The sequence below is a fragment of the Bufo gargarizans genome, chromosome 4, assembly GCF_014858855.1.
Source record: "Bufo gargarizans isolate SCDJY-AF-19 chromosome 4, ASM1485885v1, whole genome shotgun sequence".
Classification (NCBI taxonomy): Eukaryota; Metazoa; Chordata; class Amphibia; order Anura; family Bufonidae; genus Bufo; species Bufo gargarizans.
The window spans coordinates 420,119,368-420,147,155 of record NC_058083.1 but is presented as its reverse complement, the minus strand read 5'-3'; the positions used below and the strand labels follow the sequence as shown (position 1 = coordinate 420,147,155).

Genomic DNA, 27,788 nt, shown 5'->3' with positions numbered 1-27,788 from the left:
TCTTCTGGTCTGTGTCCCACGCTGTATGGCTCAGGCAGCGCGATGACGTCATCGCGCCGCCTGCGCCGGCCTCTGATAGGCTGCCGGCCTAGTGCCGGCAGCCTATCAGAGCAAGGGGAAGGGACACGCCTCTCCCTCCCCTGCACCGCCGCTGGCACAGGCAGTAGTAAGGAGATGAGCGCAATGGAAGCGCTCATCTCCCTGTGCCCGGCGGCGGCGGCGGCTCACTTTGGGGGGGGGGGGCATTTTAGTTGGGGGGGGCCCCCTGGCGACGCCACTGCTAGCGAATAAGGCACCTATTCCAGAGACAAATTTCCTAGCACTTATCAAATTGAGAATCAAGAAAAAGGGAGGGAAGGTAAGGGGTTCTCAAGGTTCAAAGGTTTCGGACGAGATATAGAAAATGTGAAGAGAACAAAATTAATAAATGTGAGGAAAAAGTATCTTTAAAATAGAAGGGACATTACCAACCTTGAATTCATAGACTAAAATTTAGGAAAACCCCCCAAATTATATGAACCAAAAATAAGTGTTATATAGGAAGATCAAATGCCTGTTTGAAAAGTAAGGTTTTCAGTGCACGTCTGAATGAGAGAAGACTGGGAATCATTTTCAGGGCCAGAGATAGGTGGTTCCAAAATCTGGCCCTTGAGCCTAAAAGGATCTACCTCCACGTTTGATCTTGTTAACTTGCGGGATGTTAAAATTTGCAGAGTTACTAGACCTCAATGTCCTCAATGGGGCGTACCTGGTGAATTTACGTCGCAGGTACAGGGGCACCACACAATGGAATACCCTATGCATGAAGCATCCAATCTTGAACATCACATGTTGTTGGACGAGGAGCCAGTGCAAGGCATTTAGAGAGGGAGTGATATGCTCTCGACGGACAATGCCCGTTAGTAGCCTTGCTGCGGCATTCTGCACAAGTTGAAGTCTATGCAAGTTCATCTTAGGGAGTCCCATGTGCAAGGCATTACAATAGTCCAACCGACTGCTGATCGCTGCTCCGACCAAGGCTTTCCTGAGAGGGGATTCAATGTATTTTAAGATCCTCCTCAGAAGTTTCAGCTGGTAGTGGCAGGAACTAACCACCTGATTTATCTGAGGAGCCAGGGTTAATCTGGAGTCCAAGACCACTCCCAAGTCCCTGACCTGGATGGCTATCTCAGGGACAGGTCCAAAAGACAATAGCCATTGGGGTGCTGAGGGTGTAATTTTCTGGTCACTGAATGTGATACATTCAGTTTTGGTGCCATTAAGCTTTAGATGATTGGCACTCATCCAGTGATTGATCTCCAAGAGACATCCGGCCAGATCGACTTGATCAACTGTTCCTTTGGCAAGCCTAAAGTGCAGTTGTGTATCATCCGCATAAACATGAAACTGAAGATTGTGGCTCCTGATGATGTCGGCCAATGATCTCAGATAGATGTTGAACAAGACTGGAGATAGTGCCGAGCCTTGTGGTACTCCACAGGACAGTGGGAGATCGGCTGAGTGAAATACCCCCAGCTTCACTCGTTGTACCGTGTCCTGGAGAAATTAGGACATCCATGCCAAGGTCTTTCCATCTAATCCGGCTACCACTTTCAACCGGTTCAGTAACACTTAATGGTCAATAGTGTCAAAAGCAGGTTATAGGTCCAGAAGGACTTGGACCATAGAGTCGTTCTGGTCTAATGCCATCAGTAAATTGTCCTGGACATTGACCAGAGCGGTCTCAGTACCCCTTCCGTGTCGAAATCCCGACTGGAAGTCGTCAAGAATGTGATTGGCCTCCAGATATCCCTGTAGTTGTGCAACAAACTCCCTCTCGCCTATCTTTGCAGCGAACGGCAGTCCCGAAATCGGTCTATGGTTACTCAGATCGGTCACAGATAGCGCCGGTTTCTTAGGCAGGGGTGTTACCACTGCCTGCTTCAGAATTGCCAGCACCTGAACGCTGGAAAAGGAACTATTTATAATGTCTCGAATGTATGGTGCTATTGCAAACGCGGCGGACTTCACCACGGCTGCCGGGCATGGGTCTAGAGGCAAGGAGGAGGATCTAAGAGCTCCAATGATTTCAATCGTTCTCTCCTCAGAGATGGGCTGAAATTCTGTGAGGGAATAGGGTAAGGTTGAGAGTGAAGAAGAAAGTGTCTCGTCCGTCCTATGAACCATAGGGATATTGTCCCTAAGTTTCTGGATTTATATACACTGCTTCACCTATGCTATACACTTTCTAATGCAGTAGGTTGTTATATACCAGCAGTAGATGGAGAAATTGAACCCCCAGTTTTATGGTCCTGTTAATATAGAGTCTGTGAGGAAGATTTATCAAGACCGGAGCTTTCTGCGCTGCCAGAGGGTGCCAGATTTGTGTCACATCAGATGTGAGCGGAGAGAGATTAAGACCAGAGTGTAAAACTCTGGCCTCGATAAATGTCCCTCAAAGTTTTGAAGATTGACAGAATTGCTGATCTACATGTTCACATGACCTATGTCTGGTCATCATATGACGTGCATCTACATTTATCAGCAGTTTTTCACTCTGTAGGCTCTGTCTCTAATTGTTAGTTTGCCATGAACTCATCTCCAGAGTAGGCCGAGAATAGCTGCTATGATGTCTCTCATAAACAGCACACATAGAAAAGAGGACATTATATAGCAGTAATAAGCAATTTTGATGTGAATCCAGCACTGGGGTGTGATAGCAAACTTAACCAGAGCCTTTAGCAGCATCTCAGTGGATGTCTCACATTGCAACTGCTTCTTATTTCCCCTCTCCTCTCTATAGATGTCAATGAAAACCATATAAATGATCCCTCAATGAGTTAATAATCTGTCTTCCTTTAAGATGGATTTTAAAGGTACACTTCCTTTAGAAATGGGTATTTTTTTTAAACTCAATGTTCATAGAAAACAATTTTCGCAGAGTTTTGGGCTGTTTTTCTTTTTCACTTCGGCAGCACTATACCATTAAGATGAAATACAAGATATTGCCCTTAGCAGTCAGCAGAGTGAGATAAAACTCCTATATAGATAAGCAACCCATTGCTTAAGGGCCCTTTACATGGGCCAACAAAAGATAATCGCTAACGAGCGTTCATAGAAACGCTTGTTATCAATTATCTGGTGTTGTAAATGTGCCACTGATTACCCGATGAACAAACATTTCAGGTAATCCAATCATTTGTGCGTACACAAAAATCGTTGTTTGCCGGCAGCAGATCGTGCTATGTAAACACGATCTCCTGCCGGGAAACAATGAGTCAGTATCCTCTACCAGCGAGCAGCAGGTTGTCGGGAAGAAACGCTTCTTTCCTGATAATCTGCTGCTCTGTCGTCCTTTAGTTTACTGTTGCTATGAGGGAAAGATGTTGTCTGTTAAAGTAATAGTACATTAGTAGAATTTGGATAACATTATGGCAGCTCTATTGTTCTCTGAATTGGCCTAGATAAAGATGCCAACAGAAACTTATCAGTGTGATGCTCTAATTGCATCACTACATCAGGGCTCTCTCTGACTATAGTGAATGGTCTGAGTAAAAAGTCAAGCAGGGCTGTTTGCTGTGCTAAAAGTTCAAACAAAGGGGAAGTTAAAGAGCCTAGACAAGATGACAGAAGGTGAAAATTTGGACTGACGCCCATCTATTTTTTGTGAAAAATAATTATATAGAATACTGATAAATACACTGTTAATATGTGATTTAAAAAAAAAAAAAACTTGATGGCAGTGTCCCTTTAACAACGGATTGAAAGTGAAGGATCAGTGGAGGGGGCAGAGATGTGGCTTATAGAAGAGAAAGGATTTTTTTTTTAATAAGCTATATTACAAAGCTTGTACTTTTGATTTATGTCCCATTCACACAACCGTATATTTAAGTCCCTAATTGCGGACAGATGCGGACCCATTCATTTAAATGGTGCCGCAAAAGATGAGGACAGCATATTGTGTGCTGTCCGCATCCGTAGTTCTATTCCATGGCTGCAAAAAAGATAGAACATGTCCTATTCACAATAGGCTGGCCGTTCAATTCAGAAAAATGTGTAATGCACATGGCTGGTATCTGTGTTTTGCAGATCACAAAAATAGTTACAGTTGTCTGAATGTTGGAAAAGATGCAGGTTGTGTGACGGTAGTAGAAAATATCCCCGTCAAGCATTCCCTTCTTCCCATGAAAGAAAGTCACCCAATATTCCACGAGTAGGAATATCCCTGGAATCGCCGAGGAGTTGTGACGGTAGTAGAAAATATCCCCGTCAAGCATTCCCTTCTTCCCATGAAAGAAAGTCACCCAATATTCCACGAGTAGGAATATCCCTGGAATCGCCGAGTAATCCACACATGAGTCAACTTAATGCTGGAACCACGAGACTAACTTTACTGGCGCACAGAACTCACAATTTATGCAGCATAAAACTCCTCCTCTGGGCCCGGCTAGATAATTGAGTTTTAACAATACACACGGCTCAATTGTCTGCTGGCCAGAACATTTACAACTTTTAACACTTTCAGAATACACACAGCTCAATTGTCTGCTGGCCAGAACATTTACAACTTTTAACACTTTCAGAAAAGTACTTTCCATCCCACATACAAACATAATTTCAGCCTCCCTGTTCGGTACACGAATACATTCATTCTTGACATTTGGAACCAAACAATATAGACCTTAAAATAGCAGGGAGAGAATTAAACTGAAGCATATAGGCAATTGCATCAAAGTCCTTCACAATGGCCCCCCTTTTTCTCCCTGCTCCGGCAACTCGGTTGGACCTTTCCTGGTCCAGTAGGGTTGACGGGTTCAGAGCTTTTAGTCCGAGGTTAAATCCGTTTGGCGTGACAATCCATCGGCATTCCCGTTTTGCTTGCCTGGGCGATAATGAATCGTAAAGTCATAGGGCTGTAAGGCCAAGCTCCAGCGTAGCAAACGGGCGTTGTCCCCTGAAACCCGGTTAAGCCACACCAAGGGGTTGTGATCGGTGATGAGAGTGAACGCCCGGCCATAAAGGTAAGGTGTGAGCTTTTTGAGTGCCCACACCAAGGCCAAACACTCTTTTTCAATGGTGGCATAGCTGACTTCCCTTGGCAACAGCTTCCGACTCAGGTATGCCACCGGGTGCTCACCTCCATCCTCCCCGATCTGGCTCAGTACTGCCCCCAGTCCAAACATTGAAGCGTCTGTGTGGACAATAAATCTTTTGTTAGGATCTGGGGTAACCAACACCGGAGCATTAACCAGAGCAGTCTTTAGTGCTTGGAAAGCCACCTCGCATTCCGGGGACCACAGGACTTGTCGGGGTAGCTTCTTTTTGGTCAAGTCGGTCAGGGGTTTGGCCAGGGCGCTATAGTCGGGTACAAAGCGTCTGTAATAGCCGGCTGTGCCTAAGAAAGCCATGACTTGTGTCTTGGTGTGGGGAGTGGGCCAATTGGCAACAGCCTCGATCTTAGCCGGCTCCGGCCGTTGCTTACCACATCCTACTCGGTGGCCCAAATATTGTACCTCCGCCATACCCAAGTGACATTTGTCGGGTTTCAGGGTCAGCCCGGCCCCCCTGATCCTATCTAATACTACCCCTATGTGCTCTAGGTGCGCCTCCCAAGTATCGCTATGGATGGCGATGTCATCCAGGTAAGCGCATGCAAAGCTCTGGAGACCCCCAAGTAACTGATCCACCATCCGTTGGAAGGTGGCCGGGGCGTTCTTCATCCCGAACGGCATAACCCGGAATTGGTATAGGCCGAACGGGGTGATGAAGGCCGACTTGGGTATGGCATCTTCTGCTAGGGGAATCTGCCAATATCCCTTGCATAGGTCTATTGTGGTCAGATACTTCCCTGCAGAGATACGGTCAAGCAGCTCGTCCATCCGTGGCATCGGATAGGCGTCCGTAACTGTCTTGTCGTTGAGGCGCCGGTAATCTACACAGAAGCGGGTTGTCCCATCCTTCTTTGGCACTAAGACTACCGGCGAGGCCCAAGGACTTTCTGAGGGCTCAATTACGCCTAGCCGAAGCATCTCATCTATTTCCTTCCGCATCCCTTCCCGGACTGCTTCGGGGATACGGTAAGGGGGCTGTCTCAGGGGTGCCTGTCCTGGAGTCTCTACCTTGTGTATGGCTAGGAGTGTGTATCCAGGCTCCTGAGAGAATGTGGCCTGTTTTGTTTCTAGTAAGCGGACAGCTTGAGCCCGCTCTTGCGGCTCCAGCTGTTCACCTAGCTGGACTTTCTTTATCTGGGTCATCCCGTCGTTACTGCCCAATAGGTCGGGAAGGGGTAGGGTCTCTGTGTCTTCTCCTGCTGGTGCACAGATAGCGGCTACCTCCTCTGCCCGTTCCTGATAGGCCTTGAGCATGTTGATGTGAAAGGTTCGTTTCACATCTTCATCCTCGCAGCTGGCTATCGTGTAGGTCGTGTCGCATATCTGTCCTATAACTTTATAGGGGCCCTGCCAGGCGGCCTGGAGCTTGTCTGTTCGGACCGGTCTTAATACCATGACCTTTTGGCCTATCTGAAAGCTCCGCTGCCTAGCCCGTCGGTCATACCATACCTTCTGGCGCTGCTGGGCCGCCCTGAGGTTCTCTCGCACTGTCTGGGCTAATTCCTCCATGCGGTCCCTCAGCTCCAGGACATAAGGTACAACCGGGGTCCCCTCAATCTCTGTCTGCCCCTCCCAGTGATCCTTGATGAGATCTAAGGGCCCCCTCACCCGCCTCCCATAGAGAAGTTCGAAGGGTGAGAATCCGGTCGATTCCTGCGGCACCTCTCGGTAGGCAAAGAGAAGGTGTGGCAGGAATCGCTCCCAATCCTTGTATGCCCCCGTGAACGACTTCAACATTTGCTTTAGCGTTCCGTTGAAGCGCTCGCACAGGCCGTTAGTCTGGGGATGGTATGGGGAGCTAGTCAGGGATTTAACTCCACAGGTTTTCCATATCTGCTGGGTTACCTCGGCCGTGAATTGGGTACCTTGGTCGGACAGAACCTCCTTGGGAAAGCCTACTCGGGAAAATACTTTAACTAGGGCCTCTGCTACGGTCTCAGCCTGTATGTTAGAGAGAGCTACCGCTTCGGGGTAACGGGTGGCGTAGTCTACTATGGTGAGTATATACCGCTTGCCGGAACGGCTAGGTTGGGCCAGGGGCCCTATAATGTCCACGGCTACCCTTGTGAACGGTTCTTCAATAATGGGCATGGAAACTAGTTTAGCCTTTGGGTGGTCTCCCTTTTTACCTATACGTTGGCATACCTCGCACGTTTGACAATACGCCCTGACGTCGTCAGATACCCCAGGCCAGAAAAAGTTCTGAGTTACCCGATACCCTGTCTTGCGTATTCCCAAATGGCCTGCCAAGGGTACGTCGTGCCCAATCCTCAATAACTCCTGCCGGTATTTCCGGGGAACTACCAGCTGGCGTTTTTGCTTAGGCCCTGGTGCATTACCCCGGGTCTCGGTGAGCCTGTACAAGCGGCCGTTCTCCCAGATAAATTGCTCCTTCTCTAATCCCCCTTGGCCCCTCCTGGCTTTCTCTCAATACTTTCTGAGGGAAGGGTCTCCGGTCACCTCCCGCCCAAAGTCCTCTGGGGTGTCCCAGGGTAGGGGTTCTACAGTCAAGGGTAGGTTGGGTTGGCTTACCTGGGTCTCAGTAGGAAGTGGATGGCTCTCGGCAGCGCGACTTTGTGCTCTGGTGGTTACTGCGTGGGCCACCTGAGCGGGGGTAGAGGCGAACGCCAAAGTCAGGGGGCCAATGTCGTTGCCCAAGATGACTTCAGAAGGTAAGTCTTTCATGACGCCCACATGAACAATGCCAGCTCCCGCCCCCCAGTCTAGGTGTACCTGTGCAGTAGGGATACGGTATACTGCCCCCCCTGCCACTCTCACAGCAATTGATTTCCCCGGTTTCTCTGATGCCTTAATAAGGTGTCTTTGTACCAACGTGATGGTTGCCCCACTGTCTCTTAATCCCCGGGCGGTTTTTCCATTAACCATGACCAGCTGACAATGGTGTTTCCTGTTGTCCGTAATAACAGATTGTACCATGAGGGCTTCGTAAAGGGTGCCCAATGGTTCTTCCTGACCCAGTTCCTGGGGATCCCAAGCCGAGTCTACACAATGGGCTGCTGCTGGGGGGCGGTACCCAGGTCGAGACCAATTTGACCTGGTGTTGTTGTCCATGGGGCAATTCTGCTTGTAGTGACCCAGCTGTTTGCACCGGAAGCAGCGTTGTTCATTGCCCTCCTGGCGTGGATAGCGAGGGCTAGATGTCACCGGTCTGTTAGGAGGTTGGTATCTAGCGGCGGGTGGGTATGAGGGCACCGTTGGTCGTGGAGGTTGTACCCGTGGTGTGACCGGGTTCGTCTTGCGAGTATCCGCATATTCATCCGCCAACTTAGCGGCCTCTGGTAGAGTCATGGGCCGGCGATCTCTCACCCAGTCTTTGACATCCGTCTGGATGTGCTCGTAAAATTGTTCCAGGAGCATTAGTTGCAAAATGTCCTCTGCGGTGGTGGCCTGGCTGCTGTTGACCCAGTTAGAGGCCGACAGGGATAACTGGCATGCCCATTCCACGTAAGAGTCTTTCGTGGTTTTGCGTGAGTCCCTGAACTTTTGTCGGTAGGACTCCGGGGTTACTGCATAACGAGCCAGGAGCACTTCTTTAACCCTGGCGTAGCTATGGATCTCCTGCTCTGGCACGGTCCGGAAAGCATCAGAAGCTTTGCCTGACAGTTTGCCTGACAATATTGAGACCCACTCTCCTCTATCTATTCGGTGCAGGTTACATTGTCGCTCAAAATCTGCCAGGTAATTATCAATTTCACTGTCTTTTTCATCAAAAGCTTTAAAAGCGCTAAACGGAATCTTCCTTGTGTCTGCTGTACTGTACTCACTGTTTGGAGAATGTGCGGCTGCTTGTTGGACTGCTGCCAGTTTTAACTGTAGCTCTGCGTCTCTTATTTGTTTAGCCTCCTCCGCTAACAGGTTCATCACTTTCAGCACCACATCCGCCGTTGGGTTCGGACCGAACCATGCTAGCTTCTCTCTCATTGCCTTGTTGGCTGGTGATTCCTCCTCCTGAATCACTGGTGTCCCCATCTCTTGTACTGCTGGCGTTGCTGCAACCAAGTTCTCCTGGTCTAGCTCCATTAATTCTGCTATAATGACCCGCTTGGTTTTGTTGCTAGCAATCCTTCCACGGACTTCCAGTAGTTCTTTCAGTGTATTTCTTTTAAGCAGGGTGTACCAGCCTTCCATTCACTGTTCCCAGTGTCTGCTTGGAATCCTGGTGTAAAGGAAAGTAGAAGGGAAAATCCCGCTGCTGCCAACCAGTTGTGACGGTAGTAGAAAATATCCCCGTCAAGCATTCCCTTCTTCCCATGAAAGAAAGTCACCCAATATTCCACGAGTAGGAATATCCCTGGAATCGCAGAGTAATCCACACATGAGTCAACTTAATGCTGGAACCACGAGACTAACTTTACTGGCGCACAGAACTCACAATTTATGCAGCATAAAACTCCTCCTCTGGGCCCGGCTAGATAATTGAGTTTTAACAATACACACGGCTCAATTGTCTGCTGGCCAGAACATTTACAACTTTTAACACTTTCAGAATACACACAGCTCAATTGTCTGCTGGCCAGAACATTTACAACTTTTAACACTTTCAGAAAAGTACTTTCCATCCCACATACAAACATAATTTCAGCCTCCCTGTTCGGTACACGAATACATTCATTCTTGACATTTGGAACCAAACAATATAGACCTTAAAATAGCAGGGAGAGAATTAAACTGAAGCATATAGGCAATTGCATCAAAGTCCTTCACAGGTTGTATCCTGGGTTATTCAGGTTTGTGATAAATGGTTGGATATATTTTTAAACTGCTGTTTAAAGAGGACCTTTCACCATTCCTGACATGCCTGTTTTAATAGCTTCACACATTGATTGCCCATGTAATAATTCTGGAGCATCTATTCCTATGGCTCCATGTTGTGCCATTCCTTTATTATTTCTACTAGAAGTTGTGACTGAATTGCTAGTAGTCTGCAGTAAGGGTACAGAGGGGTGTTAACCAGTTTGTGGGGGAGGGGGGTGTTCCTGCACAGACTCACTCTATCCAACCAGTGCTGCCATTTTCAGACTGTGCAGGTACACACCCCTAACTAGTTACCACCCCTCTGTACCCTTACTGCAGACTGCTAGCAATTCATTCATACCTTCTAGTAGAAATAATAAAGGCATGGCACAACTTAGAGACATAAGAATAGAAGCTCCAGAATTGTTATTACATAGGGAATGCATGAAACTATTAAAACAGGCATGTCAGGAGCGGTGACAGTTCCTCTTTAAATTTACTGGTACTGAAGCTATGAAAAAAACACATTCAAAGGAGTCAATTTTGACCTTTTTATTTCAGAATGATTCACATGACTGTAACCACGATCATCTACAGTTAACTCAGCAGAAAGTGCCTAAAACTAGATAAGAAACACAGCGTGATTGTGCTACAAGTGTTTGGTCTAACCTTTTTAAAATATTTGTTTTTCTTTTTAACCTCAAAAACATGTACTATGCATATTAAACTGCTTTTATTTCTCATGTGATCCCTTTTGTTGTTGTTGCATGGTCTGCTTTGCCGCCGATCCATATTGACTATAATGGGATCCATTGGTGATCCGGCCACTTTCCGGTATAAATGCCAGGTTTAGGCCGTTGCATGCAGCAGTTTTTGGTCTGGCCAACAGTTGACATTTGTGTCGAATCAGGCAGCCAGAACACCTTGACGGAGATGTGAACGTGGCCTATTATATTAACTATTTAAAAGCTTGGGAGTTTGTTAGAATATGTTCATGTTTCAGAAATGTGCATTGTATATCCGACACATATTTACTACAAGATCCATGTCAGAAATTTGAGTTTTAAACTTGAATTTCTGCCACAGGACGTAGTTTGATGTGCTGCAGATCTACATTATACCCAGTAAGTAGGTTGATTAAAGGTTATTTTCACCCTTGTGGTCCCTATTTATTTATTTTTTTATTGCATGGTACTCATTTTGAGCTAAAAATAGTTTTTTTAATTTGTGTTTATTAAAAATATGGCATCCTTTTTTGTATAGAGCTGACATGCTGTAGTGGCAGCATGTGGATTTTTTAGTTTTTTCCATCATCTGGGGAGCAGACGGACTCCTTATCTCTACTCTCTGACATTATCAACACTTATTATAGCTTAGTTCTTATCTTACTGTGATTAGAATGTTGCTTAAATAAGTGTTTATGACCTCTTAGTAGTTTAGAGATAAGGTTTATTAGATAATGGCACAAAAGTACCAGTCACACAGGTAAAAAAAACAGTTTAATAGCTTAATATTTTTAATAAAGGCCAATAGAAAAAACGATTTTTAGCCAAAAATGAGTAACATACAATCATAAAAACTATTTCCTCCGTAGGTTTACAGAGCCTTTAACATATGGCTAATCCACCAGCTTTTACATGTGGAATCTGCAGAAAAAAGTTGAATGCTATTTATTATCACAGTTTTTTTTTGTTTGTTTGTTTGTTTCGGTGGCACATGCAAAAATTTGTGTAGGAATTTTCCATAGTGTGTGAATAGGGTTGTGGAAACCCCATTCACGTGTATGGGATGCAGAATCTTTTTTATAGACTCATAAAATCCTGGCTGTGTGAACGGACCCTTCCATCCATTGTAAGCCAATATGGTATGACTCTGTGTGAGATTTTCTTAATCAAAATGTGTTTCTTTTTCTCCTCAGGTTTGGCTCAGTCTCTTCTGACGGCAAATACAGCTCACCAATTGAGAACAAGAGTGCCCGATTTAATGCAATGCTAGCTGCGCTCACGCCTACAAGATTAGCACTAACTTTTCAGGCTCTAGGAGCTATGAAGGTATATGTCATACTGGTTACATCATAGTATATGATAACACGTGCAGTATGTGTCATAGTACACCTGAAAGCGTGCAACAGTGAATGACAGCTGCACTCTAGCAATACCTACTGTCTGGCTTCAATGCTGCAGTCGTTAGTGATCGTGACATCTCAGCTGGCGAGACAACTGCTCTGATTCTCTGATTATACTTAGGGTATAGGGTTGGTCCTGCTGACAGATGCTCTTTAACCACCTCCCGACCGCCTAACGCAGCAATGCGTCCTGCAGGCGGCCGGGTTATTCCTCCGTCACGCATCTACGCGTCAACTCGCGAGAGATGCGATTTTTTTTAACCCCAAAAAGGTATATTAGACGCTGTTTTGTTAGCAGCCTCTAATATACCTGGTCCTCTGGTGGTCCCTTTTGCTTAGATCGACCACCAGAGGACACAGGCAGCTCTGTAAGTAGCACCAATCACCACACTACACTACACCCTCCCCCCCTGTCACTTATTAACCCCTGATCACTGAAATATCTCTGTAAATTGACAACTTTGTATGAAAAAAATCTAAAAAGTTGTAATTTACAGAGATATTTCTCACACACAGTATGGGTATATGTAAAAATACACCCCAAAACACATTGCCCTATTTCTCCTGAGTACGGCGATACCACATGTGTGACCCCTTTTTTGCAGCCCAGGTGCGCAAAGGGGCCCAAATTCCAATGAGTACCTTTTAGGAGGGCATTTTTAGACATTTGGCTTCCAGATTTCTTCTCACGCTTTAGGGCCCCTAAAATGCCAGGGCAGTATAAATACCCCACAAGTGACCCCGTTTTGGAAAGAAGACACCCCAAGGTATTCCGTGAGGGGCATGGCGAGTTCATGTAGAATTGTATTTTTGTCACAAGTTAGTGGAATATGAGACTTTGTAAGAAAAAATAAATAAATCATTTTCCGCTATCCTGTGCAAAAAAAAAAAAAAAAACTTCTATGAACTCGCCATGCCCCTCACAGAATACCTTGGGGTGTCTTCTTTCCAAAATGGGGTCACTTGTGGGGTATTTATACTGCCCTGGCATTTTAGGGGCCCTAAAGCGTGAGAAGTAGTTTGGAATCCAAATGCGTAAAAATGCCCTGTGAAATCCTAAAGGTACTCATTGGATTTTGGGCCCCTTTGCGCACCTAGGCTGCAAAAAAGTGTCACACATGTGGTATCGCCGTACTCAGGAGAAATAGGGCAATGTGTTTTCAGGTGTATTTTTACATATACCCATACTGTGTGTGAGAAATATCTCTGTAAATGACAACTTTTTACATTTTTTTATACAAAGTTGTCAATTTACAGAGATGTTTCTCTCATCCAGCATGGGTATATGTAAAAATACACCCCAAAACACATTACCCTCCTTCTTCTGAGTACGGCGATACCACATGTGTGACACTTTTTTGCAGCCTAGGTGCGTAAAGGGGCCAAAAGTCCAACGAGTACCTTTAGGCTTTACAGGGTTGCTCACAATTTAGCCCCGCCCAAAATGCCAGAACAGTAAACACACCCCACAAATGACCCCATTTCAGAAAGTTGACACCCCAAGGGAAAAGTGAGTCCGTGGGAGATTTTTTGATTTTTTTTTACCAGAAGTTAGCAGAAATGGAAACTTTATTCATTTATTTTTTTCCTCAGAAAGTGTCATTTTCCGCTAACTTGTGAAAAAAATGTAATCATACATGAACTCACCATGCCCCTCCGTGAATACTTTGGGGTGTCTTCTTTCTAAAATGGGGTCATTTGGGGGGTATTTATACTATCCTGGCATTCTAGCACCTCAAGAAACATGACAGGTGCTCAGAAAGTCAGAGCTGCTTCCAAATGCGGAAATTCTCATTTTTGTACCATAGTTTGTAAACGCTATAACTTTTGCGCAAACCAATAAATATACACTTATTGTTTTTTTTTTATCAAAGACATGTAGCACAATCAATTCTGACTCAAACTTGTATAGAAATGTAACTATATTTGAACAATTTTACCAGAAAAAGTTAAAAATACACTTTTTTTGAGAAAATTGCGGTCTATTTTGATTAATATCAGAAAAACGAAAAATGTCAGCAGAAATCAAATACCACCAAAAGAAAGCTGTATTTGTGAGAAGAAAAGGAGGTACAATTAATTTGGGTGCCAAGTTGCATGACCAAGCAATAAACCGTTAAAGTTGTGATGTGCCGATTTGTAAAAAAGGGCCTGGTCACTAGGGGGGTATAAACCTGTGGTCCTTAAGTGGTTAAAGTGAATCTGTCACCAGTGACCCCCTTATCCAACTGTTTGGATAAATATACAGCTGTGGTTCACCTGATTAAAACAGTTTTTATTTTGTTGATTTGAGGCCCCATTCCAGATTTATGGCACTGTTTCTTAATATGCAAATTAGTTATTTGGTGGAATGAGGGCGTCATCATTGCCAGCCCTTCGCTCGCTGCATTGATTTACAGAGCCAGGCAGTGGGCCTTGCTACAGAAAGGAGTGGAGTTTGGGTGTAACAAGAGCAACGGTGACGCCCTGATTGCACCAAAGGCCTAATTTGTATATTAGGAAAAAGTATCATAACACGAGAACGGAGACTTGGATCAACAAAAGAAACGCTGTGTTTTAATCAGGTGAACCACAGCTACTTGTGTATGCAAAGAGTTGGATAGGTAGGTCGCTGTTGACAAATTCCCTTTTAATATCTCAATAGAAATGTTTTTTAAGACAACTTATTGCTTTAGCATGTCTTACAATTTCCTGCAATGTATGAAAGGTAACATTGACTACTTATCTTTACAGCTTGGATTGACCATAGCCATTCGATATAGTCACAGGTAAGAAACATTCCTTACTAATTTCAGCCAGAACTGTGTACATTTCATTGTGCTTGTCTTGTATAATTTACCTGCTTGAGTAAACACTGCAAGGAATTGTGTTTAAAAGAGGCCCCTATCTTTTTTTTTTTTCTTTAAAGGGTTTTTCTGAGATTTTTTTTACTGATGTCCTATCCTCTGGACAGGTCATAAGTATCTGATCAGTAGGGGTCTGACACCCGGGACCCCTGCCAATCAGCTTTTCCAAGGCCAGTGACATGTTAATCGATCATGTGGCCTAGGAGCAGCTCAGCCCCATGGAAGTGAATCGGGCTGAGCTGCAATACCAAGCATAGCTTCTATGCAATGTACGGCGCTGTGCTCAATAAGCTGCGAGAAGGTAGTGACGCTCACAGGAGCGCAGCTGCCTTCTCAAAACAGCTGATCAGCGGGGGTCCTGGTGTCGGAACCCCACCGATCAAATACTGATGACGTATTTTGTATAGTGCCTGTGCTTGGTATCGCAATTCAGCCCCATTCACTTAAATGAGGCTGAGCTGCGCCTAGGCCATGTGACTGATTGAATGTACATCACATAGCCTAGGGAAAGCTACAAGAAGGCCACAACACTACTGCATGCGCCAGTGCCTTTTCAAACAGCTGATCAGCAGGGGTCTTGCTGATGACCGATCCAGAGGATCGGTCTTCAGTTAAAAATTTTGGAAAACCCTTTTAATCAGTACCATGTTGAACAATTACTGATTTAACAAAAACTTTGACTTCTGGATAAAAAAGGTACTGATATAATTAAAGGGTTGTTGTATAAAAAAAACAAAAAAGTCAGGTAGCAGCAAATGTTATATCAGTTGAAAAAAAAAAGTACTCATCTGCTATTCCTGGCTTATTATCGGCTTCAGTGGTATGTGCCAGACTTCTTGACATCACAAAAGAAGACAGTGATTGACCGTAGTGATTATGTGCATTACAAAGACCACGCAGGCATCAGAGCTAGAGTGACAGGTGATTTAACAAGTGACTATTTACAGTAATTTTTATTTATTTTATTTTTTTGCTTTTTTAGCAAGTTATTTTGTTTTCTATTTTATACAGGTTGCCCACAAAAAAAGTAGCCCACATCCAGCGATAGTATGACAAGATGAACGAGCAAGTGAATTATTATTTTTTTAATTACCCACAAATCACAAAAGATGCTGAAAGTGGTCCCCGTTCATGCCCATGCATCTTTGATCACATCGGATCATGTCGGCTGATACAGCTCTTCAACAGTGATGCTGCAGAAGAAAAAATGTCCAGATTTTTCCAACCAGATTGGGCAACATGCCACACCTCACAGAACTCACTGCCACGGGTTCATGAACTGTTTAAGGATGAGCGAACTGAGAGCAACGGGTTATGGCCGCCACGTTCCCCAGACTTGTCCACTTGCAATTTTTATCTGTGGGGAAATTTAACTGCCTCCGGACCGTCTAACGCAGATGTGCGGTCCGGAGGCGGCAGCCCTGTGCAGAGTGACGCATATACACGTCATCTCGCGAGGGCCGAGATTTCCTGTGAACGCGCGCACACGGAAAAAAAAAAATATATAAATTTCCGCTAACTTGTGCCAAAAAAATAAAAAATTCTATGAACTCGCCATGTCCCTCATTGAATACCTTGGGGTGTCTTCTTTCCAAAATGGGGTCACATGTGGGTATTTATACTGCCCTGGCTTTTTAGGGGCCCGAAAGCGTGAGAAGAAGTCTGGGATCCAAATGTCTAAAAATGCCCTCCTAAAAGGAATTTGGGCCGTTTTGCGCATCTAGGCTGCAAAAAAGTGTCACACATCTGGTATCGCCGTACTCAGGAGAAGTTGGGCAATGTGTTTTGGGGTGTCATTTTACATATACCCATGCTGGGTGAGATAAATATCTTGGTCAAATGCCAACTTTGTATAAAAAAATTGGAAAAGTTGTCTTTTGCCAAGATATTTCTCTCACCCAGCATGGTTATATGTAAAATGACACCACAAAACACATTGCCCTACTTCTCCTGAGTACGGCGATACCAGATGTGTGACACTTTTTTGCAGCCAAGGTGGGCAAAGGGGCGCATATTCCAAAGTGCACCTTTCGGATTTCGCAGGCCATTTTTTACACATTTTGATTACAAAGTACTTCTCACACATTTGGGCCCCTAAATTGCCAGGGCAGTATAACTACGCCACAAGTGACCCCATTTTGGAAAGAAGACACCCCAAGGTATTCCGTGAGGGGCATGGCGAGTTCCTAGAATTTATTTATTTTTGTCGCAAGTTAGTGGAATATGAGACTTTGTAAGAAAAAAATAATAATAAAAATCATCATTTTCCGCTAACTTGTGACAAAAAATAAAAAGTTCTATGAACTCACTATGCCCATCAGCGAATACCTTATGGTGTCTACTTTCCGAAATGGGGTCATTTGTGTTTTTTTTTCTGCTGTTTGGGCATTGTAGAACCTCAGGAAACATGACAGGTGTTCAGAAAGTCAGAGCTGCTTCAAAAAGCGGAAATTCACATTTTTGTACCATAGTTTTATAAACTTTTACCCAAACCATTTTTTTTTGCCCAAATATTTTTTTTTTATCAAAGACGTGTAGAACAATAAATTTATATATGGATGTCGTTTTTTTTGCTAAATTTTACAGCTGAAAGTGAAAAATGTCATTTTTTGCAAAAAAATCATTACATTTCGATTAATAACAAAAAAAGTTAAAATGTCAGCAGCAATGAAATACCACCAAATGAAAGCTCTATTAGTGAGAAGAAAAGGAGGTAAAATTCATTTGGGTGGTAAGTTGCATGACCGAGCGATAAACGGTGAAAGTAGTGTAGTGCAGAAGTGTAAAAAGTGGCCTGGTCATTAAGGGGGTTTCAGCTAGCGGGGTTGAAGTGGTTAAAACAGAAAGTGTCCGCTAACAATCCACACCCCCGGATGAACTCAAGGGAAACATCACAAACACCATCCGCAGCATCACCAGCAGTATCAGCCGACATAATACGACCTGCCCAAGGATGCATAGATGTGAACGGGGGCCACTTTCAGCATCTTTTGGGACTTAAAAAAAATATATATGTCAACTTACTCATTCATCTTGTCATACTATGTCTGGAGGCAGGCTACTTTTACTCGTTCAGCTATCCAACCCTAGCTTCAGTGATATGGAAATCCATGTGTGGCCCCCGCTCGCATTTGATTTCTATGGGGCCTGCTCGGCTATTTTCGCCGGCCCCATAAAAAATGTATGGAGGGCGGCTGCGCATGCACAGTGCGCCCTCCTCTCCTTTAAGACATTGGGGGCATATCCTAGCAATATGCCCCCATTGTCCATGATGAAACAGCCCCTTTAAGGTAGGGCTAAAGACTGTGGTTAGTTTGGGGATCAGGTAGGATGGGATTTGATCAAGCGCAAAGGTGGTTAGATGTGATCTGGAAAGTTTTTTTTCTGTAATGGCAGAAAAAGCTGATCTTGGATGAACTGAATAGTTGTGTAGAGGGGCTATGGGATCTGTAAGCTGAAGCTTTCACTGATGTTGATCTTTTATTTGAAGTATGTAGCAAAGGCCTCAGCTGAGATGAGAGATTAGGGAGAGGGTACTGGGAGATGGAGTAGAGAGTTGAAAGTGTTATATAGCTGTTTAGGGTAATATTTAAGTAATATTAAAAGGTGTTATCCCTAATATTAAAAGGTGTTATCCCTTTTTAACAAAACTAGAAAAAGCCCTGTACCTCATATGGATCCAGATATCTCCACAATTACTGCTCTGTTAGATTTATATCAAGCTGGCAGCTCAAGTGGAGTGTCTTTTCTGCTGCAGCTAAGGGGGCGTTTCCATGCTCTCCCTATCAGAACTCGGGAGGCAGTTCAAAGATGAAACTGTGCATGTGCGACCATCTCAGTGAGCAGGACAAATAAATAAGAAAAAAACAAACAGCAGGTGTCGCTATACAGATACATTTTATTGAATAACTCAGTAGCTATGCTAAATGTTTAATTACATGCAATTACAAAATAATTCAGACCCAGGTGCTTGTTTGAAAACTGGAATATTTTTAATGGAACAACCTCTTTAAGTAGACCTGTTTTGCAGCAGCGAGTGCGGACTTGATAAAGCATTGTATGTGTTAAAGTTCTCCTTGGAATTGGTCTTCTCCCTTCACTGCTCTGAATCCCTGGAAGATTATCTCAGTTCTTTAGTCAGACTGGTGTGCCAGGGTTGGCTATTGATTTTGTTTGCTACGTGTGAGGGCAGCGACTGAGTCACCTGACTCACAAAGGGAACATATTGTAGAGATTGTCAAAAGAGATTCAAAAAGTGAGCAAAAGTCAAGGAGTCTAAGGTTTCTGCTAGGGTGTGCTAGTTTGTGGACTGGAAGCAGCTGAAGGGACAAGGAAAGAGAATGTACGTAGATTATGGTCAGATAGGAGAAGAAGATAGGGAACAGACGCATGTAAAGATAAGATCCAGGCAGCTGAGTGAAAAGTGTCAATGGGGATATTAAAGTCACCCTTGATGATAGTGAGAATGTCGGGAGAGAAAGTATATGAGCCAGGATGAAGAAGTGGTTGAAAAATATGGTGGCAGGGCCTTGAGGGCGGTAGGTGAGTGCCACTTGGAGGTTGGAGGCAGAGTAGATGTGGACAGAGTGTACTTCAAAAAAGGGAGTGTAACTAAATGGCTTCTGTGGTCAGGAACAAGGTTATTAAACTGGCTGACTTTAAACATGTGCTGAGGCTAACATTCTTTGTCCCTTCATTCTATGTGCCTCTGTTTTTGTAAAAAATTAACTTTTATTTTTTGCAAATGAGCCTCTAGGAGCAAAGGGGGTGTTGCCCCTACTCATAGAGGCTCTGTTCTCCCTCCTCTGGCTATGCCCTCATCATGCTGATTGACAGAGCCCGGCAGGATGATGTAAACTTTCAATTAGCATGATGAAGGCATGGCCAGAGGAGGGAGAACAGAGCCTCTAAGAGTAGGGACAACACTCTCATTGCTCCTAGAGGCTCATTCGCATAAAATAAAAAAATTTTTATCAATTTTTCAAAAAAATAGAGGGAGAGACAGAAGGTACACAGACCATGCCTGAAGTCAGCCAGTTTAATAACTATGTTACTGATGACAGAAGTCCTTTAAGGGGAGCATTGGAGTTGGGCTGAAGGAGAAGACCAGCTCCTCCACCATGCTTGCTGTAGGGGCGGGGAATGTGAGTAATCTGAAGACCACCATAAGAGAGTTCAGCAGGGGAGGCTGTGTCAGAAGGTGTAAGCCATGCTTCTGTTAGGCCCAGGAAGGAAAGTGTGAGAGATGAAAAGGTCATGAATGTAGGAGAGTTTGTTACAGAAAGAGCAAGCATTCCATAATGCTCCTATGAGAGAAACGGGGAAGCAGGGGCAAATATTTTTAAGATTTGAGGGGTTACAGAAATTTGTGGAAGGAAATTTAGTGGGAGGTAGATATGATTGTAGAGATCTGCTGAGGAGGTCCAGGATTTAAGGCTCTTTCACACTTGTGTTCTTTTGTTCCGGCATAGAATTCCGTCGTCGGGGCTCTATGCCGGAAGAATCCTGATCAGGATTATCCCCATGCATTCTGAATGGAGAGAAATCCGTTCAGGATGCATCAGGATGTCTTCAGTTCAGGACCGGAACGTTTTTTGGCCGGAGAAAATACCGCAGCATTCTGCGCTTTTTGCTCCGGCCAAAAATCCTAAACACTTGCCGCTAGACCGGATCCGGAATTAATGCCCATTGAAAGGCATTAATCCGGATCTGGCCTTAAGCTAAACGTCGTTTCGGCGCATTACCGGATCCGATGTTTAGCTTTTTCTGAATGGTTACCATGGCTGCCAGGACGCTAAAGTCCTGGCAGCCATGGTAAAGTGTAGTGGGGAGCGGGGGAGCAGTATACTTACCGTCCGTGTGGCTCCCGGGGAGCTCCAGAGGGACATCAGGGCGCCTCACGCGCATGGATGACGTGATCGCATGGACACGTCATCCATGCGCATGGGGCGCTCTGACGTCATTCTGGAGCGCCCCGGGAGCCACACGGACGGTAAGTATACTGCACCCCCGCTCCCCACTACTACTATGGCAACCAGGACTTTAATGGCGTCCTGGCTGCCATAGTAACACTGAACGGATCCGTCTTCAAATGCTTTCAGTTCACTTCCGGCAAATGGAGTACACGACGGATCCGGACAACGCAAGTGTGAAAGAGGCCTTAGAGATATATATCGCCAGCATTAAGGAGAAGCAGAGAGACTGTTAATAGGTGGTCGTAGGAGAGGGTATAAGGTGGCTGTGCATGTTTGGAGAGGAAAGCTTTTATGTTAAGGAAAAGAACTGAGGAGGACAGATGGGTGAGTAAGATGGAGGGAGAGATAAATATTATTATTTATTTCACGCACTTTACAGACATTAGCATCACTCTGCTAATCACTCTGCTGCCTAGAAACATTGAATCTGTCTGTAGACGTTGCCCCTCCCCATACAGTGAATGGGATCAGCCCCCCACCCCCTTGTCAGGATAGGTCAACAATATCAGATCGGCAGAGGTCCGACACCTGGCACCCCCGCCGATCAGCTGTATGAGGAGACTGCTCGCGCAGTGCGCACGTGCCGTCTCCCTTCTCTCTTCCTGTCCGCTGCTGCTGTCTATGGTCTTTGCTGTCTTTGCGCGTACCGTCTCCTCATACAGCTAATCGGCGGGGGTGCCAAGTGTAGGACCTCCGCCAATTTTATATTGATGACCTATACTGGGGATAGGTAATTAATAGTAAAAGCCAGGACAACCCCTTTAAGTAGTTGGATATCAACATGCCCGATCCTTGTGTTCTGGGAGAGTTTAGCCGCCAGAGATGTCTGGTAGCAGCTTCCTCCCCCTTCCCATTCAGACACACATGCAGCCAAACAAGTTTCACCAACAGCTATCTAAAATATATGGCTGGCAGAAGTCTGATCTTAACCTTTGAACGCATAAGATATAGCAGGATATTAGAATGTGTGGGTTTGGCCCTACAAAATCTTAAATAGGTGTTAAGTAGGTGAGAATAAACAGGCCATTATGTATATTTATCTACATGTGTGCGGTAGTGGTTACAAAATGCCATCATTCATTACAGGTAGCACTTTTTTGCTTAATTCTTTGTGAGAAAAAGTGACTGACTACTACATTGATTTGTTGTATTCTTCATCTTAATTACAATGTAATCTTAATGTAATGTCCTTGCAGCGGTCTCAACATATTCAGCCCTGCTCAGAGAATATTCAGTGGGGCGACTGTAGGATTTGCCATTTATACAGGCATATGGCTTTTTATTATTCATTTATTATTACTGTTTGCAATTTGAATACACATATGCACCTAGGAGCGGATTGGGAATTTAAAGTGGCCCTGGAAAAAAAAACCTAAAAGTGGCACCATATAGTAGATGAATTTACAGAAGTCAGGGCCGATATAAGTAATCAGGGCCAACAAATCTGGGAGGGGCTAGCAATACTGTAGAGCAGCATGAAATACTACCCCGCCAGAACGAAACACACAGTGCAGCACAAAAAACTGCCCCCCCCCCCATCCTGAGTTCGGCAATACAGTTGAATGCAGAAGGGCGCTTTCTTCTGCTAAACAGGTGCATAAGTACCAGATGCTGCTATCATTCATTAATGCTGAGAGTATCAGATCATTATGTACCTAACTGGCGGCCGTGTGGGGGGCCCAACGGAAATTTCCCTTTAGGGTCTGTGCCCAATCCGCCCCTGTATGCACCAGTATGAGATTTGATAATTTGGTGGATTAAGGGAGCTGTAAATATATTGTTGGCTCTAATTTTATAGGTTATAAAATATCAACTGAAATACAAACCGGATTCCAAAAAAGTTGGGACACTAAACAAATTGTGAATAAAAACTGAATGCAATGATGTGGAGATGGCACATGTTAATATTTTATTTGTAATAGAACGTAGATGACAGATCAAACGTTTAATCCGAGTAAATGTATCATTTTAAAGGAAAAATACGTTGATTTAAATTTTCACGGTGTCAACAAATCCCCAAAAAGTTGGGACAAGTAGCAATAAGAGGCTGGAAAAAGTAAATTTGAGCATAACGAAGAGCTGGAAGACCAATTAACACTAATTAGGTCAATTGGCAACATGATTGGGTATAAAAAGAGCTTCTCAGAGTGGCAGTGTCTCTCAGAAGCCAAGATGGGTAGAGGATCACCAATTCCCACAATGTTGCGCAGAAAGATAGTGGAGCAATATCAGAAAGGTGTTACCCAGCGAAAAATTGCAAAGACTTTGCATCTATCATCATCAACTGTGCATAACATCATCCGAAGATTCAGAGAATCTGGAACAATCTCTGTGCGTAAGGGTCAAGGCCGTAAAACCATACTGGATGCCCGTGATCTCCGGGCCCTTAAACGACACTGCACCACAAACAGGAATGCTACAGTAAAGGAAATCACAGAATGGGCTCAGGAATACTTCCAGAAACAATTGTCAGTGAACACAATCCACTGTGCCATCCGCCGTTGCCAGCTGAAACTCTACAGTGCAAAGAAGCCATTTCTAAGCAAGATCCACAAGCTCAGGCGTTTTCACTGTGCCAGGGATCATTTAAAATGGAGTGTGGCAAAATGGAAGACTGTTCTGTGGTCAGACGAGTCACAATTCGAAGTTCTTTTTGGAAATCTGGGACGCCATGTCATCCGGACCAAAGAGGACAAGGACAACCCAAGTTGTTATCAACGCTCAGTTCAGAAGCCTGCATCTCTGATGGTATGGGGTTGCATGAGTGCGTGTGGCATGGGCAGCTTGCATGTCTGGAAAGGCACCATCAATGCAGAAAAATATATTCAGGTCCTAGAACAACATATGCTCCCATCCAGACGTCATCTCTTTCAGGGAAGACCCTGCATTTTTCAACAAGATAATGCCAGACCACATTCTGCATCAATCACAACATCATGGCTGCGTAGGAGAAGGATCCGGGTACTGAAATGGCCAGTCTGCAGTCCAGATCTTTCACCTATAGAGAACATTTGGCGCATCATAAAGAGGGAGCTGCAACAAAGAAGGCCCAAGGCGATTGAACAGTTAGAGGCCTGTATTAGACAAGAATGGGAGAGCATTCCTATTTCTAAACTTGAGAAACTGGTCTCCTCGGTCCCCAGACGTCTGTTGAGTGTTGTAAGAAGAAGCGGAGATGCCACACAGTGGTGAAAATGGCCTTGTCCCAACTTTTGGGGGATTTGTTGACCCCATGAAATTCTGATTCAACATATTTTTCCCTTAAAATGGTACATTTTCTCAGTTTAAACTTTTGTTCCGTGATTTATGTTCTATTCTGAATAAAATATTAGAAGTTGGCACCTCCACATCATTGCATTCAGTTTTTATTCACGATTTGTATAGTGTCCCAACTTTTTTGGAATCCGGTTTGTAAAATAAAAAAAATATTTACAGGAAATAAATTTAGAGTAATTCTACTCTGCTTTTGGTACAAATGAAAAGACCTTATGATATTGTTCTAGTAAATTTGCTAAATGTACTGAAAGCAGTAAATTGGCAGTAAATGGTTCCACATTAAACGCTGAAAGGAACCACATTTTTTTCTTTTTGTAAGTGGAACATAAGCAGCTTGATAACAATTTTGCTATGATACATGTGTATCAAACACTTTTTTTTTCAACACACCTACGCTTCAGGAAGTCTATCCCCAGTGTGTGGGTGGCGGGGGCCTACAAGAAGATATCTTATCAAGCTAGGTGATTCTGGGGATACCAAGTGAATGCCATGGTGGTTTTCTCACATGAAAGCTGACAAATAAGAGTTGGAACAAAAATACATTATCTAAGAAACATCAGGCAAATACAAGAAGTGAGTTCTGTTTAGTAACATGCACTTATTGATACCGGTGCCTTCCACTGTTACAGATTGTCATGCTCTTATATCAGAATGTGACAGTAATACGCTCATATTGGTTGGGCTCTGTGTCATCACTTCTTCAAAGGATAGGAAAATCATACTTTCACTGAGGCAAAAACATAGCAATTTTTGGTAAATGACACATTCTATCGTCAAGTGCTAGCAAGGAGCAGTATCAGTATATAGACTGGTTTATATTGTGTACCTACCGTGGCTTTCTTGTGGTTTGTTAGTTAAATTATTGTCACAAAAATGTTCTATTCAGCACTGAGAAAATATGCCTTTGAGTAGAGGCTGAGAAATGGTTGAGAATTTGAGAGGTTGCGAATTTTCCTAGGTCATCATATCTGATCAGTGGGGGTCTGACTCCCGGGACCCCTGCTGATAAGCTTTTTGAGAAGGCACCTCCGCTCCTGTGAGCACCGCTGTCTTATCATAGCTTTTCCTAGGCCAGTGACATCAAGTTCATCGGTCACATGGCCAGTGATGGTGAACCTTTTAGAGACCAAGTGCCCAAACTGCAACCCAAAACCCACTTATTTATTGCAAAGTGCCAACACGGCAATTTAACATGAGTACTGAAAAATACCGGCCAAGTTAAGCTGTGGGGCGTGGCTTAAAGGGGTTGTCTGAGTTATTTTTTTGTTCTTTGTATGTTTCTAACTGAAAGGACTTTACAATTCACTTACTTTATCTCCAGTTGCTGCTTTCTCAGATTTCACTGATGGTCACATGACCTGTGATGTCAGCTTCTCTCCCTGCTCTGATGATGTTTTGTGCACAAGCCTGAGAGAACAGTTATGAGTCTGTACACGAGACATCACTGTGCTGGCCATGCCCCCCTGCACTGCCATTGCTCTCTCCCTGGATTCTTGAGGAAAAACATTAACCCCTTCAGCTGCACAGACTCAGGGCTGAAGGCTTTACTGAGTAGCTGCAGGCAGTGAGAAGACAAATTCTGGGCACAGGAACTAAGAGAGGAGTTCTGCAGAGCATTGCACAAAAAAAAGGTAGGGGGAAGATCCTGTGTGTATCAGCAGTGTCATTGTACAGCTTTGACTACACATACAACATGATGCTGAGTCTCCCAGCAGGCAGACGTGTCACTTAGGACAGCACTTGTATTCACTCCCTTTGCAGAGGAGGGGGAGGGGCATAGATAGTTGTTATTGCAGGTAAACAAAGGGCCAGAAGAGAACTAGGGAAATTAGGAAATATATATTTGTTTTGCCTAAAACTTGCTTAGCTTGGTTATATATTGCTGCCTATCAGATTTACAGTGCTATATATTTCTTTTTAATAACTCGGACAACCCCTTTAACACTGGCACAGTAAAATGAATGCCCCTGTTGGCGCCCCCAGTATTGATAATGCCCCAGTAGTGCCCCCCAGTATTAATATGGCCCCCAGTAAAATGAATGCCCCATTTGTGCCCCCTAGTATTATTTTTTCTCCATTAGTGGCTTCCAATATTAATTAGGCCCTTATTAGAGGCCATAGTATTATTAAAGTGGTTGTCTGGGTTCAGAGCTGAACCCGGACAAACCTCTATTTTCACCCAGGCAGCCCCCCTGACTTGAGCATCGGAGCAGTTCATGCTCCGATGCTCTCCTTTGCGCTGCGCTAAATCTTTGCGCTTTGTGCTGCGCTAAATCTTTTGTACAATAACACACTGCCGGGCAGAGGCTTCCGCCGGCAGTGTGTTTGGTGACGTCACCTGCTCTGATGGACGGGCTTTAGCGCTACCCTAGCCGTTTTACTGGCTAGAGCAGCGCTAAAGCCGCCCATCAGTGCCGGTGACGTCACCGGGCTCCCTGAGCAGCCGGAAGAAGAGGCTTCAGCGCTCCTGCAAGGGACCCGGTATGTCACCAAGTTCACTTCCTGCGAAGAATTTCCTATAAGAAAACGGGCCTTCAGAAACATGTGGGAAAGGTAGGACATGGATGTATGTATGTATGTCTGTCTTCTACTAATGGAACAAAGTCCTCAATCCCAGACAACCCCTTTAATGCCCTCTTCCCTACTCTTCTTGTACAAAAAAAAAAATGTAATAAAACTCACCTCATCCAGTGAGCAGTGCGATCAAATTGATGATGTGAGTTTTTTTAAATTATTATTATTTATTTTTTTACGAGCAGTAGAGGGGGGCAAAGGCTGTACTAATGAGCTCTCCACAATGGAAGCGCTCCTTGATAATAGTGCACAGGTGGCAACCCTACACAGATCTGTGTGCCCACAGAGAGGGCTCTGAGTGCCCCCTTGGCACGCGTGCCATAGGTTTGCCACCACTGGCCTAGGCGCAGCTCAGCCCCATTCAAGTGAATGGGGCTGAGCTGCGATACCAAGCACAGCCACTATACAATGGACTGCACTGTATTTGGTTTGCAGAGAGAAGACTGCGAGATCTGGTGCCTTCTCAAACAGCTGATCAGAGGAAGTCCCAGGTGTTGGACCCCCACCGAACAGATACTAATGGTGACCTATCCTGAGGATAGGTCATCAGTATAAAAATCTCAGAAAACCTTTTTAAACATGATTTTGAGTTTGTGTCATGTAGGCTGCAATTAAGTAGCTATTTTTTTCTATTCCTTTTAAACCTCTTGCTTAACCGTTTTTTTTTTGTTTTTTTTTATTCAATATGCTTCGCATCACCGTCACACTTTAAAAAAAATAAAAACATGAGTCTAAGGGTACTTTCACATTAGACTTATTCTTTTCCGGCATTGAGTGCCAGTCCTAGGGGCTCAATACCGGAAAAGAAATGATCAGTTTTATCCTAATGCATTCTGAATGGAGAGCAATCCATTCAGGATGCATCAGGATGTCTTCAGTTCAGTCTTTTTAACTTTTCAGGACAGAGATTATACCACAGCATGCACAGTATTATCTCCGGCCAAAATTCCGGAACACTTGCCGGAATGCGGGATCCGTAATTTTTTCCTATTGACATGCATTAATGCCGGATTCGGCCGCGAGTACTCCAGCAAAATGGATCTGGCATTGCGGTCTGTGCATGCTCAGGCCACAAAAAATATGAAAAAAATAAATGCTGGATCTGTTTTTCTCGATGACACCGGAGAGACTGATACGGCATTTCTAT

The 27,788-nt window shown here is 44.4% G+C and overlaps 1 protein-coding gene across 1 annotated transcript in view; it reads left to right on the top strand.

Annotated features, from left to right (window-relative positions):
* The window catches only part of ACOXL (acyl-CoA oxidase like), a 511,506-nt gene that overhangs the window by 113,473 nt on the left and 370,245 nt on the right, over window positions 1-27,788 (top strand). Inside the window, exons 9-10 of the mRNA XM_044289630.1 lie at window positions 11,764-11,896; window positions 14,704-14,738. Coding sequence (XP_044145565.1) covers window positions 11,764-11,896; window positions 14,704-14,738 — 168 coding nt within the window. The remainder of the gene's footprint in view (window positions 1-11,763; window positions 11,897-14,703; window positions 14,739-27,788) is intronic.